General features: G+C 36.9%; 1 protein-coding gene across 9 annotated transcripts in view; it reads right to left on the bottom strand.

The window, feature by feature from the left end:
* The window catches only part of ZRANB3 (zinc finger RANBP2-type containing 3), a 310759-nt gene that overhangs the window by 64442 nt on the left and 229482 nt on the right, over positions 1–16835 (bottom strand). For all 9 annotated transcript variants that reach the window (XM_032411359.1, XM_032411348.1, XM_032411398.1 and 6 more), the window contains 2 exons: positions 2781–2900; positions 230–349 (listed from right to left, as the gene is read on the bottom strand). In XM_032411359.1, the coding sequence (XP_032267250.1) occupies positions 230–349; positions 2781–2900 (240 nt within the window). The remainder of the gene's footprint in view (positions 1–229; positions 350–2780; positions 2901–16835) is intronic.

Genomic DNA, 16835 nt, shown 5'->3' with positions numbered 1-16835 from the left:
AAAAAAAGGTCTTGGAAAAGTATTAGCATCAAATTAACTATATTCATCTAGGAAATTCTTTCCTTGAAAATTTAAGATTTGAGGTCTCCTTCTATTATACTTTCTAGCACTCTCCAAAGTAGAATATTTATTACACCTTTATCTTGATGTAAAGTTATAATTATGGTTAATGACCTTTTTATTATCTTAATGACATTTCATTATCAAATTTACACATGGAATTTCTTACCTGGCCAGCAGCCTGAATGCTTAGGATAGCCACACGAGTATCAGGATCCTTTTGAAACTGATTAACTAGATGTATTCTTTCTGAAGATGGAACACTTCCATCTATCCTAATGTAGCGAGCCTAGTATCAACAAGGGAAATAGCAAAATTAGCAAAACCCCTATGCACCCATCTCAGTTTATATGTTTTATGCCTTATTTTTATGCTTAAAATAACAAAATATAAATGGGTTACGATGAAAGGTTAGTAAATGTTATATAAGAAGAATCTTAATCAAATTTCTTAATAGCTTCTTATAACAATTCCCTATTTTTAAATCTTTTAATCTACTTGAGGGTAGGATTTATGTCTAATTCATCCTCATACCATCAATGCCAAGTGCAATGCCTTGTATATAACAGGAGCTCCATAAATCATCACTGAATTAAGCTAATGTCTTCAGTAAAATTCTGTATAAATTCACATGTAAACTTTAAATGATAGGTCAAACTAACTTTAAAGTTTCAGGTTCACTGATTCCAAAGTAAAAATAAAGCCAGACAGGGAAAAAGGGAGAAAGAGGATTTTACCCATGTTATTACGGATTCATGAAGAGTAGTGCATTGACTTCTGAAATATCCCAATATTAACTGGGAAAATATCTTTTTTGGTGTACCATTTGAATTCATTTTTTTCACATTCCTAAACTTAACAGAAATATGTGATAAGGCACCTCCATTGAGTTGGGGAACCAAGACACTCACACACATTTTTAAAAAGTAGGGAAACATTAAATGCTAAACTCAACAGTGCTGTCTTCTAGGAATGATTTGGGTTAGAAAAAGGGAGCAATCAGTGTGTGTTAGAGTAACTAAAAAGAACTCATTACTCAACTTTCTAAAATTCAGTATTAAGTCATGAATTTCACATAGTCTCATTTATACATGCACTTCTATGGAAAACATAGCCTTATATAGTTGAGACATACCAATATTCACTTTCATAAGGAAATAGTCAAGTTAATCATTAAATAGAATGTCCCATATTAAATTTCTATGTCTTCACAAACAGATACACATTGCTCAGTGAGCCATCTAATATCCAATAAGGGAGATTGTAAAATCTTCCAACAGTCTTTCTAAAGAAAACACACATTGTCAGCCTAGGGAGAGTTTGGGAAAGATTCACCTCCAACCCATGACTGTCTACCATTTTTAACTGTTACTGATGTTAAACGGGATTCTAAACACATCAGTAAAGCAGAACTGGGGAGAATGACTGCTATACTTAGAATAGATCCCAGTAGTTTTAAAGTTTTAAGCTTAATGGAATCAGAATAAGAAAATATTATGAATCTAATTTTATTGCCCAATCATTAAAAAAATATTTCTAAGGTTAATTTAACTCTTCCTCAAGAGGCATTTTAAAGATACGATGTGATAATCAATGCGAGAGCACATTTTCACAGGTAGCACTTTATTATCATAAATCTTTCTATGAAGGAAACACTAGAATTACTTCTTTGGTAACGTTAATAAACATACTGGCAAATGCTCAAAAATGTATACAAAGTTTTAAAAAACATGGCTTAATTTCTCCACTTAAAAAATCTACCTACATAGGCAAGTGGTTTTGCTCCAACATGTATATTAAGTTCACACAATTTGTCAGGAAATTTCTTCTGGCTGTTTCTGAGCATCTCTAAAAGCCCTCAGCACATAAAGAGAGATGACAGGTTTAAACTCTGAAAGAAAACATGGCAGATGCTGTCACTGATAAGACTGCTGGGTATTTTTTTTTTTTTTTTTAAAGATTTTATTTATTTATTTGACAGAGAGAGAGACAGCGAGAGAGGGAACACAAGCAGGGGGAGTGGGAGAGGGAGAAGCAGGCTTCCCGCCGAGCAGGGAGCCCGATGCGGGGCTCGATCCCAGCACCCTGGGATCATGACCCGAGCTGAAGGCAGACGCTTAACGACTGAGCCACCCAGGTGCCCCAAGACTGCTGGGTATTAGGTGAACCTAAGAAAATGCAGTAAGGCCAGCAGGTTTGGGGAGCTTACCTGAGAGGGTACCTGGACCATCTGTTTGAAACTCACCTGTACTAAATCTTACTCTAAATCACACTCTACAGAGGATGCTGCCTGGCAGTTTAAAAGGCATGACTGCAGCTGGGTACTAACATTGGCTGAATTCATTCTGTTTCCCCTCGACATCACCATATTCTAAAACTGACTTGCAGGTAAATAAAAATTTTAATTTTTAACTGCCTACACCAGTCTCAAATGGTATATCCAGTAACAATAATGGAATTCACAATATAGCCTATCAAGTCAGCATATTTTAATCAATCCAGATAATTAGATTGGTGGAAAATTATAAGCCTGGAATAGAAGATAAAGTTTAATAAACATAATAATATTAGTATAATTTGCAAGAAAAAATCTAATAATAATTAATATATCATCATTTAAACAAGGCCAAAAGAACCCTCAATTACAAGACTACAATTGATGTTTAGTATATTAACAACCTGCATGCTAAAAAGTATTTTACAGAAAAATGATAACATACCTTGTTTTCTATGACTGCTTCTGTGCAAGCTTGGAGCATGCTTAAATGATGAGCAAAAACCAGAAATTTAAGTGAATCATTCTGAAGCATCATCTTAATATAGTCCTTTACAGCACCTGCCTAAATATTAAAAGTTAAACCTTATTAATGGCATATAAATCTTTATTAAAAAATCACATCACTTTAACAAAGAAGAAAAACTTCAAAAGTCAAAAATTTTTGTGAACTTTCCTGCTTTGTTCTCTAGGTAACCTAGGGAAATAGAGGCCCACATCTAAGGGGAAAAGGGAAAAACAGACACAAGAGGGGAAAAAACAAATCCCATTAATTCTGAGAAGTAAAACAAGAACAAGACAAGAATGAGAAGAAAAGGTTTCAATGGAAAATAGGTAGTCAATTAGGCTGTGGCCAAAAAGGGGTTGGTGGTTTTGTTTACAAAGAAAAGAAGGGCCATATGCACCCCAATGTTCATAGCAGCAATGTCCACAATAGCCAAACTGTGGAAAGAGCCCAGATGTCCTTCAATAGATGAATGGATAAAGAAGGTGTGGTCCATATATACAATGGAATATTACTCAGCCATCAGAAAGGATGACTACCCAACTTTTACATCAACATGGATGGGACTGCAGGAGATTATGTTAAGTGAAATAAGTCAAGCAGAGAAAGTCAATTATCATATGGTTTCACTTATTTGTGGAACATAAGGAATAACATGGAGGACATTAGGAGAAGGAAGGGAAAAATGAAGGGGGGGAATCAGAGGGAGAGATGAACCATGAGAGACTATGGACTCTGAGAAACAATCTGAGGATTTTAGAGGGGACGGGGGTGGGGGGATGGGTTAGCCTGGTGATGGGTATTAAGGAGGGCACGTACTGCATGGAGCACTGGGTGTTATACGAAAACAATGAATCGTGAATCACTACATCAAAAACTAATGATGTATTGTATGGTGACTAACATAACATAATAAAATAAAATATAAAAAAAAAGAAAGTAATTTTCAAAAAAGCTCATATAAAAGACTAAGTGGAAATGGATGAATAACTTTTTTTTTTTTTTAAAAGAGAAAACTAAAAAATAAGAAAGCTGGGACTGGAGCTTAAGGGTTAAGGAAAGTTGATTAATTCAGTTTCTTAACTAAGAAACTTCCATAGGTTTAAAAACAGGCCATTTAATGTGTAGACAGGCTAAGAGAAATGGAAAGTGAGGGGATTTAACTTGTTTCCAGGATGGAGAAGTTTGTAGAAGAGGCTGGAGTGGTGGGATGCAGAGAACAGGAGGGAGGTCTGAGAACACAGGAGGATGTATGAAGAAACTGTGAAGTAGAAAGGAGAAAATAAAGAAAGCTCAGATTAAAAAGACTTTTCCTATTAAGAAAGAGAATATGAGATGAATTAAATAGGAATTAAATTTAAAGCATCAATTAAATCTAAAACATGGATATAGTCTCTTAACTGTTAAAAACTAATTATTTAGAAACTTAGGGAAAGGAGAGCAGGCTGAACATATTTGACCTAGACTCCCCCTCAATGCTGTATAGTAAGGCGTACAGAGACAAAGAGAACTGGAAAGGGATCAATAGCAACAAAACTTCGGAAATTAGGGGCGCCTGGGTGGCTCAGTCAGTTCAGCAGTGACTCTTGATTTTGGCTCAGGTCATGATCTCAGCATCATGAGATGGAGACCCTCGGAGGGCTCTATGCTCAGCGGAGAATCTGCTTGAGATTCTCTCCCTCTACCCCTCCCCCCCAACTCGTGTGTGTGAGCATTTTCTCTCTAATAAATAAATCTTAAAAAAGAAACAGAAAGAAAACTTTGGAAACTAAAAATTAGTTTAGTAATTGATTACCCAACCTGACAGCTCCTAAGTTGGCAATATGGAAAGTTGAGAAGCATGTGGGTTAGAATATGGTAATGTAAAAAAGGCTTAGGAAATGATGCAAGGGGAAGTGAGGGGTGTGTGGCTACAATAGGAGGATTGGTCAAAGAATATTTAAGTAGTTGATTATGTGCAACACTGATCTATATCCTCTCTGTACCCGTTCCACATGATAGAGTACTTCTCCAACCTACTCTCGCAGAAAGCAAGAGGTTTATTTTCTGGAGAGGGTAAAACAGAAGGTATCTGGATAAAGGAATCCCACATTGATGGCAGACTATTCTACAATATCAGAGAGATTAAATAAAAGTTACATAATAAATGCTGAGCTCTGCCTTCTCCCTCAGCCTTCTTATCCTCCCATGTCCCCCAAAAGATAAAGAGGCTTATGCCTTCTACACAGGACAGCAGAATCATATAAAATGATTATTTTCTAGGGAATCAGACAAGCCAGGGAGAAAAGACTAAAGATTCTGATATTGAGGGTTCCTCCATAAGACATCCAGCCAGATTACCCTTTACTGAAGGCCATAGTCTCCAAGCCATATCCATGTACAGAGTTTCCAGGCAGTGTAACTAGAAGAGATAACATTTATAAAGCAACAGGATGCTCCAAAAAAGGAATGATTAAAGAAGAAAGGGAGGGAAGTACTCTTAGAAATTAAAAGCATAATAGCAGAAATGAAAAATTTATGGTTGTGAAGCTGAAAAAATCTTCCAGGAAGTAGATGAAAAATAATAGAGTAAATATAAAAGTACAAGAAAATTAGAGGACCAAGCCAAGAGGGCAATGCATAAATAATAAAGTTTCTAGAAACAACAGAGAAAACAGAGAAAGAAAATAATCAGAGAAATAAAAAAAGTTTTACAGAACTTAAGGGCATGAGTTTCCAAAATGGAAAATGGAATAGGTCCTCTGAGGATCCTTCACAATGGATGAAAATGGACCTAGAGCAAGGTCCATCATCATGAAATTTTAGAACACTGGGGACAAAGAAATAATTCTATAAGCTTCCAGGGAGTGGAGGAAAGGAATTAAAATAGAATAAAAGCTTTGAAGTGCATTGGATTTCTCAACATCAGTACTAGTAATTCTAAAGAAAATTATTTCTAACTAAGAATTTATACCCAGCCAAATTAAAAATCAATTATAAAAGTAGAATAAAGCCATTTTCAAATATGCAGAGACTCAAATAATTGATGACAGCTAAAATCACAAAGCAAGCAGTAATACAAACCAAGAAGCAATATAAACATGTTGCTGAGGGATTTGAAGTAAATACTGAAAAAACAAAACAGCTAAAAGAACAGAAAATGGTTGCCTCTGGGGAATAACTTTAGAAGACTTATTTTTTCAAATAGCTGTTTTTCCTCATTAAACTATGATCATATGTAGCTTTGGTAATAATAAAAAAAATTTTAAAGAGGGGCATTTCCAAATTGAAAAGTACCTATTTAAAATTGACACACACCACTATGAAGTCATAGGACTGATTTTGCAAGTTACATTTTATATGTATAAATTTTCCAAACAACAGAAATTCATCATGCAATGAGACTGGAGGCCATTAAGAACTTTAGCCTTGGTTCAGTGCCTCAGAGAGTGAAATGAAGTCCTCTCAAAATAAGGAGCTATAAATTCCAGATACGTTGCTATGGTAACTGAACCACTTTAATAAACTGCTTGTTTGACTAAAGAGCTGTATTTACTGTGATAAGTCTTTCAAAAAACACATGTCAAGTTAGAGTATTTTTAAGGTACATTCATTTACCATCCATTGCAGACTTACAAATTATACAACCACTGTACCCCCAGTCTCAGATGCATTCCCTGCCTGAAGAGAAAACTATTTCTGCCAGAGTCCCCTCCACTGATATCACCCCTTCCTCATTACAACCAAAAGCTGCTGATGTCAAAGCCCAAGCCTCCTGTTCCGCACTCTTTCTAATCACTGGTTTAGAAAGGCTTATGGTTAATATTAATATTATAAAGTTCAATTATATAATGGGCTAAACAGTCTCTTGGGATTAGCCTGGTAACTTAACCATCACTGTGACCTTGCTTCCTGCGAGAAAGAGAACCAAATATCTATGTAACAAATAAATGTAAGGATTTTTCTTAGGTTCTTAAAATGGGACTGCAAAGGAGTGCATTTTAAAATGTACTATACAAGTTAATTGTTCTGATTTTATTCTAATTAAAACTGTCACTGCATTGTCATATTTTAAGTTATCTGAGCAGGATTTGCTTTCAAACTATCTTAAACAAATTATGTGGAATGGCAGGTCCTGATCAGCATTTTGGTTAAGCTAGTTCAGGTTTTGTAGAAGTTGAAAAAATTTTTGTGTTCACAATCTTACCTTACTGAAACTGTTAGTCCAAGCTCTAAATTACATAACAAAGACTACACACTACATCTCATTTAAAGAAATGCAGAAAATGAAGAGAATATGTGTTAAATTTATTTCTTAAATTTTTTTTTTAGTGAGTAGGTGTACATCATACTTTTTGAAATAAAAAGTAATTAAAGAAAAACCTAAACTGCATTAAGACCTGATGAAACTTACTTGATATAAATTGTCAGCTTTTAATCAAATGATAAAAGGGAGAAATAATGAATGAAAAAAACATCAAACGTGCACTATGACACAGACTCTCTCCTTGACTAAATGTTAGTTAGGTTTCCCCAGGCCCTCTTGACTAGGCTTCAGCCTGTCCTGGCCAGGCCTACACAGCCCAGTCTCAGCAAGAATCCTGCAGAGTCAGTTTATTAAGAAAGCCCCTACCCTTGCTACCTGATCAACCCTTAATATCTGATAAAGTTCCTCATCCCCCACTTAACGATGTCTAAGTCCCTGGGCTACCTTGAGCAAGAATCCCCCTGCCCTTAATGTCTCCTCTTACTAATTTTGCATCCAGTGACCCCCCTTCCTGATCCAGCTCAGTGGCTATAAATCCCCACTGGTTCTTGTTGTATTCAGAGTTGAGCGACCTCTCTCCACAACTGTAATAGAGTTGACTCCTTTGCAATGATCTTGAATGAAGTCTTCCTTACCATTTTAATAAGTATTGGAACGATTGTTTTGTTTAGCTGCTACGAATTCCAGTTGAGGGAGTGTGAACATAAAGGAAGCACCTTCTTAAATTCTGAAGTCCTCAGGCTCCAGAGCAAATGCAGTTTTATTTACATATGGGGTGGCCATATGCTTTAAGGAAAGATCTTCAGGACTTTTTTAATCAACAAGCCTAGCACTTCTATTCTCCCTGTAAGTGATTTTGACTAGTAAGAAGTGGAAGAAGTCTGCAGGGGCCTTCCAAAAAAATCTTCACTGACAAAGGGAAGGCTTTTTCTTGCTTTGGACATTATGGTCTGTACTTGGTATAAGGAATTGCAGCAGCCATCTTGTACTATTGAAGCCAGTAAGGACAAGAAGTGAACTACCATGGCCAAAGCAAAAGACAGAAGAAGCTGGGTTCTTTATAGAAACAAACACAAAACCCCCCAAAACACAACACTTTTATTGGGATATAATTCATATACCATGAAATTCACCCATTTACAGTGTACAGTTCAATGGCTTTTAGTGTATTCACAGAGTTGTGCATCCATCACCACAGTCAGTTATAGAGTATTTTCATTATCCTAAGAAGAAACCCTTCACCTCTTAGCCATCATACCCTAGCCTGAGACAAACACTAATTGACTTTCTGTTCCTATGAATTGGACTATTTTGGACATTTCACATAAAATGAATAATACAATGTAATCTTTTGTGACTGGCCTCTTTATTAGCAAATGTTTTCAATCCATGTTGTAGCATGTATCAGTATTTAATTTTATTTTATTGCCAAATAACATTCCATTGTATGGATATATCACATTTTATTTGCCCATTCTTCAATCGATATCTTCTCTGCTTCTCTTGTTTTTATGCATTTATCTTGCTCACCTTACATTGTTTATTATTAATTTATCTGTGATAGTTGATTTATCTTTTATCCCTTAAAATATCTTATAAGAGAAAAGGAAAGTGCAAAAGTAAAAGAGAATATGTACTGTTTATTCACCTCCCACCCACCCTCACAAAAGAAAGGCTAAAAATTTATCTTCTGCTATCCCTTCCCCCTTGCCCATGGTTCTTAATTTAGAAAGGATTTTATCAGTCTGAAAAAAAATTTTTCAAATCTGGTAGTAAATATTTTCAAATCCAGCAGAAGACAGCCTTCAGAGGAAGAACAGTAGTTCCATACTATAATGTCAGTATGTTGGACATTTTCACTGAGCCCCATGCCAAAATTTTTCCATAGAAAGTAATAATTTCACTTCCAAAGAAGGTTTGGGTGAACTACTGGAACTATTACTTTCTTATTTCTAGGCATGTTTCTTTTTTTTTTCTCATTTCATTTAATTTTTGTTTTCATCATGATGAGTGCACTCTTAATCCCCATTCCCTATGTCCCCCGTATCCCCAACCCACCTCTGCTCTGGTAACTACCAGTTTGCTTTGGCTATTTGAGGTCTTTTATGGTCCATACAAATTTTAGGACTGTTTGTTCTAGCTCTGTGCAGTTGGTATTTTGATAGGGGTTGCATTAAATCTGTGGATTCCTCTGGGTAGTTAGACATTTTAACAACATTTGTTCTTCTAATCCTTGAGCAGAGAATGTCTTTCCATTTCTTTGTGTTGTCCTCAGTTTCTTCATCATTGTTTTTTGGTTTTCAGAGTACAGGTCTTTCACCTCTTTGGTTAAGTTTACTCCTAGATATTTTATTGTTTTTGGTGCAATTATAAATGAGACTGTTTTCCTAATTTCACTTTCTGCTGCTTCATTATTAGTGTATAGGAGTGCAACAGGTTTCCATACACTGATTTTGTGTCCTGCAACTTTTATTCCCTTATGAATGTATCTGTAGACAGAAAATCTAGCACTTCTAATACATCTAATTTTTTAACAATGAGTTTTATAAGCAGCCCATTTCACAGTAAATCAGATGGTATATAATACCAGGAAAAGAGGGCAACCCCAATTTAATACTTTAACCAGTACAATTTTACAAAAGAACCTGGGATCCTAAACCTTTCCATAAAGCTTTTTGGAACAAAATATCTATCTATCTATTTATCTATCTAAGATAGATGAGAGAGAACATTCCCATAAATGACATATTCTGTAACTGAACTAATGTGACTTTGCTCCTTGGTAAGTCACAGATAGAAACTATATCAGGTAGAGTTGTCACACAAAGGAAACTTTATTTGCAGCAAATATGGAGATCACAGGGAATAATTTCCAAAGCCATGACTCCCTGAGCAAGGGTGAATGGGTTCCTTTTATTTAGGGTTAGGACGAATATTTAGAAAGGGGAACCTTGTCATTATATGTAGAGGTAGGCATAAGGTCATGCATGCACCTTAAGGAAACATGCCTATACATACATTGTATATTATGTAAATGAGGTTTGCTCTCCTCCTTGGACAGAGATTTTAGTATTATAATGACATAAAGGTAATAACTGTTGGTCATTCCATGGATCACTCCATGGTCCATCTGTGCACGTATGAATCAGGGGTTGAGCTCAAACTGGTCTAGTGGTCTGGGCTGGCAGGAGCTCTCTCTATGGGCAGGCATTATTGCTTGAGGGGTAGTTTTGGTTTCCATCACCAGATGCTATGCCCACTGGGTCTTTTGCCTTAGTTAAGAGATAAGCTGGAAAGAAGAGCTTAAGGAAAAATGTGGGATAAAGGTCGGTGGGTATAAGCATGTGAGCAGTAATGATCAGGTCTTGGGGTCTAGCTGGTGATTATTTTACTGGGTTTACCCAAAATTAAACAAAGTTACAAAGTAAAGCTAATAGTATTATAGACTTTTAAAAAGTTGTTTTCATGAAAGTTGATTTCATGGAAGTTTGATCATAAAAGTCATTGATCAAAACAGCTAATCTAATTCTTTTAAAATTAAATTCAGTTTTCAAAAACACTTTCAATTTCTTTCCAAACTCTGTCTTATTGGTCATATCAATAAAGTAATCAGATTTGTACTACCATAGCATAAGCATGAATAAACCTTATTTGGGTGTTAAAAATTGTAATACAGAGAATATATAGAATTTTAAATTCTAAATCTTCCCTATGCTTGCACAGGGATGCTTAAAAATCACTAATAGGAAAAAGATACCACCTTAAGCCCATGGTCACCAAATATTAAATTTATTCAGCTATCCTACTGCAGTGATGGTCAAGTGCATGTACTCTGGAGCCAGACTGTCTGGGTTCAAATCCTGCCTCTATCATATACAATCTGAGTCCTTGAGCAAGTCATTTAAACTCTGTGCTTTAGTTTCTCCATCTATAAAAGGGGCAAAAGGTACCTACTCCTCATGGAGTGGCAGTGAGAGTTAAATGACTTAGTGCATAAAATATGCATGGAGTAGTGCTTGGCCCATGGTATGTACTGTAAAAGTGTTAGCTCTTATTATTGCTATATTTCCCTAGCAAACTGCAAAAACAACTTCAACCTTTACTATTTTCTTCAAAATCAGAACCCATGCCTTTTGGCCCTCAAATGTCCCACTGCACAGAGAAAAAATTCATCATGTGAAAATTTTTACCTTTTGTTACTTTCTCTCATCCTCATTTCCTTTCCTTTTGTAATACGAGAAGTATTTCTTCTTTTCTCTAAGGCAAATCTCTCCATCTGTGATTCCAAACTGAACCATTCCTGCCACCTCAAAAACCTTACACCACTCTTCCTTCTCAAATGGATATTGCTCCATCTTTATTAAAGCCTTCCTTCATGCCACATGACCATATAGCTAACATACTATCTCTTTCTTCCTCTAAAATGATAACACTATTGTTTTATTTGTACTTTACTATTACTATCTCCTTATCAATGAACAGGAGGCAGAATGTGTCTGGTTTAGAGTCAGAGTCCCTTTCCTACACAAAAGAATGGCACAGGACAAGGTACTGTTCAGTCTGACAACATCCCAGTCTCTGTGCAGCAGGGAATATTGCAGTGGCCTCATTATACAACACTGCATATTATAAATAGGATTCTACCTTTGCAAGACAGCAAAGAGGAAATGCACTTTGTGCATAATGGAAACGTGTTTAGAGCAGTTTGCCTTCTAAAAAGTTTTTAAGGCACTAAGGAATGCTGTCATCCTCAAAGTGACAGGAAATTTAAAATTATGGGTTGGTTTAATTGTTTTCATAGAAAAGATACTGGCATTTCTCTTAAAATGGTTTTTTCTAAAAGTTAAGGGTTGCAGTGTACCAGAAAACAACTGAGGGTTGGCCAAACCATACCACTTATATCTGTCTTTTTTCCCTAGAAGAGTACTATGCGGATCCTAAATTTCTTTATTTTTGGGGCACCTGGGTGGCTAAGTCAGTTAAGTGTCTGCCTTCAGCTCAGGTCATGATCCTGGGGTCCTGGGATTGAGCCCTGCATCGGGCTCCTTGCTCACTGAGGAGCCTGCTTCTCCCTCTCCCTCTGCCCCTCCCCGCCGCTCATGCTCTCTCTCTCTCGCTCTATCTCAAATAAATAAATCTTTAAAAAAAATAATTTGTTTATTTTCATCCATTGTATCCTCAACAAATATTACAAAGCAGTAAAAATAACGACAGAGAAGAAGGAAAGTAATTCTAATTATCTGGGATCCTTCACTAGTTGACTTTTTACCGGTAACACTGATTATTTTACCCTCAGCTCCTTGGTTTAGTGTCACCAACTGTTAGCCTGGACTACCAGTGTTGTTACTCAACTGGATTCCCTGACTACAGGCTTGTTCCTTCCAGCGCATTCTCCACATAGCTACAGTTCTTTTCCCAAGGCACAAATCCAATCATTTTACTCTACTCCACTATACCTAATTGCTCAGAACCCTTAAGATAAATCATAAACTATGAAATGTGACCTTTTAGGATAGGGTTACTGCTCTCTGTGATCTCCAGCCTAGTCTCCGAATTCCTCCCTGACACTTCATGCTTTAGCTATGATGACCTACTTTTGACACCCTAAGTATGCCATTTCTGGTTAATCTTTGTGAGTTTGCACAAAGTATTCATCTGCCTTGACATATACGCCATCAACGCCGTGCCCTCCTCATTTCACTCCCCTCCACTCTAGTTGGCTAAATCTTCCTTGTTCATTCCTTGGAATGTCTTTCCTGAGCTTCCAAGACTGGGTCAAGTGTCTTCTCCCAAGTGCTCCCAACAACATCCTGTTTTAATTTAAATACTAAATATACTGTGCTGTATTTGAACATTTATTTTACTGTTCTCTCCAACAGACCGCAAATTCCTTGAGAGGGAAACACTGTACCTTGTTCACCATGCCTCCCTATCACCAAGCATGATCCTTGCTAAACAACAGGCACTCAATAAATATCTGTTGAATAAGTCCAAATAACCAAAGAAAGGAAGTCTCAATATTAGTATGCAAACAATATAGTAGCCAATTTATAAACTGTGGTATTTCAAAAGTCCATTTATAAATTGGTTTGGGAGTACTCTGAAACACATTTTCTCATAGAAACAATATTACATGCAGTCTATAACTAGCTACTTCCCCCAAAGTCTATTTCATCGATAACGTAGATAAACTGTATTATTTACAGTTACTATAGATCCTAACTATGGGATATTATCAGTAATGTTTCTGGGGAAAATATATTAAGAATTCCAACTCGGTAATGCCATGAACTGATGATTTCTGGCTGCAGCCCAGAAATAGAAATATACAGTTCCAGTTTACATAGGTGGTTGAGAACAGAGGTTCTAATAGGTAAGGAATGAAAAATGACTAAAATAGGAATTGGGACAGCAAGGATTGGTCTTCTGCTGCCATTAATCTTTGGGATCGAGTTCCAATCTCGGGACAAATGACTTTTCATCTCCTTTCTTTTCTTTCAAGGATCCTAGGAATTAGGTGCCAACTTTCTGTTGACTATTGACATTTCTCTGACATCCAGCTAGGGTTCTCACCACAGACAAGAAATTATCTAAAAGGTCTCATAATATACTCTTTTTCCTTAAGCAAGCTTCTGCACTCAATAAGTATTATGTACTAAGAAAGCTAAGCTAAGCAAGTAAGCAAACAAACAAACAAAAAAACCCAGCTATTAAATCTAGGAAAAACAACAGTTGTCAAATAATTATAGCTCAACTGTGAAATGTTTAACAAAGTCATTATATTGTAAACAATGAACGCTGATCAAACCAAAAATTTTAACATGGGAAAATGGAGCAACGGGAGAAATGTATTGCAAATACTTTTTTCCAATCTGTATTTTACATTTTTCATTTTCAAAACAATGCGTTTTGTATACCATATCTTTTAAAAAACACCCTAAGTCTTAAAGTTTTGAGTACCATTTTTTCCCTTTAAAGTGTTTTTTGCACCCTACCTAAAAAAATGTCTCTACCCAAAGGTTGGCAATATTTTTATGTATATATACTATTAAAAGTTTTAAAATCAGGGTGCCTGGCTGGCTCAGTTGGTAGAACATGTGACTCTTGATCTCGGGTTCATAAGTTAGAGCCTCATGTTGGGCATAGAGTTAACTTTAAAAAATAAATAGATAAAAATCTTTTAAAAATAGTTTTATAAATTATTTTTTTAAAGATTTTATTTATTTGAGGGAGAGAGAGACACAGAGAGAAAGAGCACGAGTGGGGGAAGAGGCAGAGGGAGAGGGAGAAGCAGGCTCCCCACTGAGCAGAGAGCCTGATGTGGGGCTCAATCCCAGCACCTTGGGACCATGACCTGAGCTGAAGGCAGACATTTAACCTCCTGAGCCACTCAGGCACACCATATAAATCAGTTTTTGTATTTAAGTCTATAACCTACTTCAAGTTAATTTTTATGAATGGTGCAAAGTAATGGTCCAAGGTCCATTTTTCCCCCCTATGGATATCCAATTGTCCGAATACTATTCCTTGAAAAGACTATCATTTCCCCATTGAGTTATCTCCTCCCCTTCCCTAACAACTGACAATCTATATGAAGGTCTATTTCTGGATTCTTTTCCCTGGTTCACTAATCTAAATGGCTATCCTTATGCCGATATCACAAAATCTTAATTACTGTAACTTTATAGTAAGTATTTATATCATGCAGTGTGAATCTTTCAACTTTGTTCAAGATTAATTTGGCTAAATTAAGTCCTTTGTGCTGCTTCATGAATTTTACTTTCAGCTTGTTAGTTATTTTCTACCAAAGACCAGGGATTTTGATTAGCATTGCACTGAAAATGTAAGTTAATTTACAAAGAAATGGCATCTTAACAATACTGAATCTTCCAATTTATGAACATGATCTATCTTGTCATTTATTTAAGTTTGCTTTATATTCTCTAGATGATGTTTTGTAGTTTTCAGTGCATATACTTTGTTGAATTTATCCCAAAGAAGGTCATGTTTATTGTTATTGTAAATTGTATTTTTTAAATTTCAACTTCCAATTTTTCATTGCTAGTATATAGAACTACAAATAATTTTTGTATATTGAACATGAATCCTGAGACCTTGATAAATTCACTCAGTTCTAGTGGCTTGAAGTGTTCTTGGATTTTCCATGTGGACAATCATGTTGTCTCTAAATACAGACAACTGTACTTATTCCTTTTCAATCTGTATATATTTGTTTTTCTAGCCTTATTACACAGTTATAAGAACAATGTTGAACCAAACAGTGTTGAACAGAAGTGGTAAGAACAGACTCTCTTGTATTGTTCCTGATTTTAAGGGAACAGCATTCTGTCTTTGAGCATAAAGTATAATGTTAATTGTTAAGTTTTTCATAAATGCCTTTTATTCGGATGATAAAGTCCCTTTCTATTCCTAGTATGCTGAGAGATAGTTTTATCATAAATGAATGTGGCAAGAAAACTGTTTGAGCTCTGAGGTTGAGGATAAGGGAGTGTGCTACTGGCTGAGAATAGCTGGATAGGACTGCTGGCTTGGTTCTCTACCCAAGTGAGGCTGTAGAATGGGCTCCACAGTTGTCTGGATTCTCTGGTCAGGCTGACTAGATGATCAGGTCTGGTTCAGTAATAGATGGGGTTATGAATTAATTTCCCTGCCCTGGGAGGGCAGCAGGATGGGATTGGAAGGCTCATTGTTTGGGGACCCAAATCAGGCAAGAGTATATACTGGTCAGGTGAAGCCATCAGTTTCATTGTGCAGATGAGGAAAGCCAGAGGCTGTATTCTCTGTTCAAATGCCACTGTAAGCAGGGCTGTTGGATGGGCTATGCAGATACTGTATGTTCTTGTAAGGTTTCCTGGTCCGGTAGGCTGGAGGCTATATTCTGTAAACGGGTGGGGCTACAAATTAGTTTCCCTGCCTGAGTGCAATGGGAGAAGCAGCTAAAATGGTAGTAAATCTCTTTGTTGTCTTAAACTCAAATTGACCCATGACCCAAATTCTCTGGCTGAACAGGTCCCTGGCTTTGCCCTGCAAACTGTCAACTCTGCTTTCCCTACCCTCGGCTAGGGTGCTTCAGGGCTACTTAGCTTCCAGGTGTTCTCGCCAGTCCTAGTGGTCAGATGAGACCAGGAGTCAAGTGGGTAGGTGTAGTTAAGTCTCACCCTTGCCTCAACTGGAAGGAGAGGGGCTGCTCCAGGCAACTCTCAATTTCCCAAAAAGGTTCTCTGGGAGGGTTTGGGAACTACTGTCAGCCTTGAATATGAATTAAGGCCCCTGCCTGTGTATAGCACAGGAAACTTCATGCCTGGAACTGGCTTTGCTCAGGGGGCAATCAGCTTGGCCCACTTGCCTCTAGGCTTGAGCACTGCTATGCCTCACAGCTTCCAGATGTTTTCACCAGTTCCTCTGGTCAGATGTGGCCAGAACACATTCTCTACAGCAAGTGGGCGTATGACTCACCTCCTTGCCTGGGTATGGGGAAACTGGGCTGTAGGGCTGGCAAAAATCCTCATATGAGGATCTGAATCAAGCAGATCTGCACCCTGCCAAGCTCCCTGGTCAGAGTATGCCACTGACTTGGTTCTGCATACGAACAAAGTCACTCCATAGGATAATAACTTGGGTGCTGCAGGTACAAACTCAGTCTGCCAAGATTTATGTGCTGGTTATTGCAAGCTCCTTTCCCCTTTCTGTCACTGTCAGTTTCCCAGTGGTTGAGCCTCACAAACTCT

Source organism: Phoca vitulina, unplaced genomic scaffold, assembly GCF_004348235.1.
Source record: "Phoca vitulina isolate PV1807 unplaced genomic scaffold, GSC_HSeal_1.0 scaffold1, whole genome shotgun sequence".
NCBI classification, from domain to species: Eukaryota; Metazoa; Chordata; class Mammalia; order Carnivora; family Phocidae; genus Phoca; species Phoca vitulina.
The sequence above is the reverse complement of the archived record's forward strand: the minus strand, read 5'-3'. Positions and strand labels throughout refer to the sequence as shown.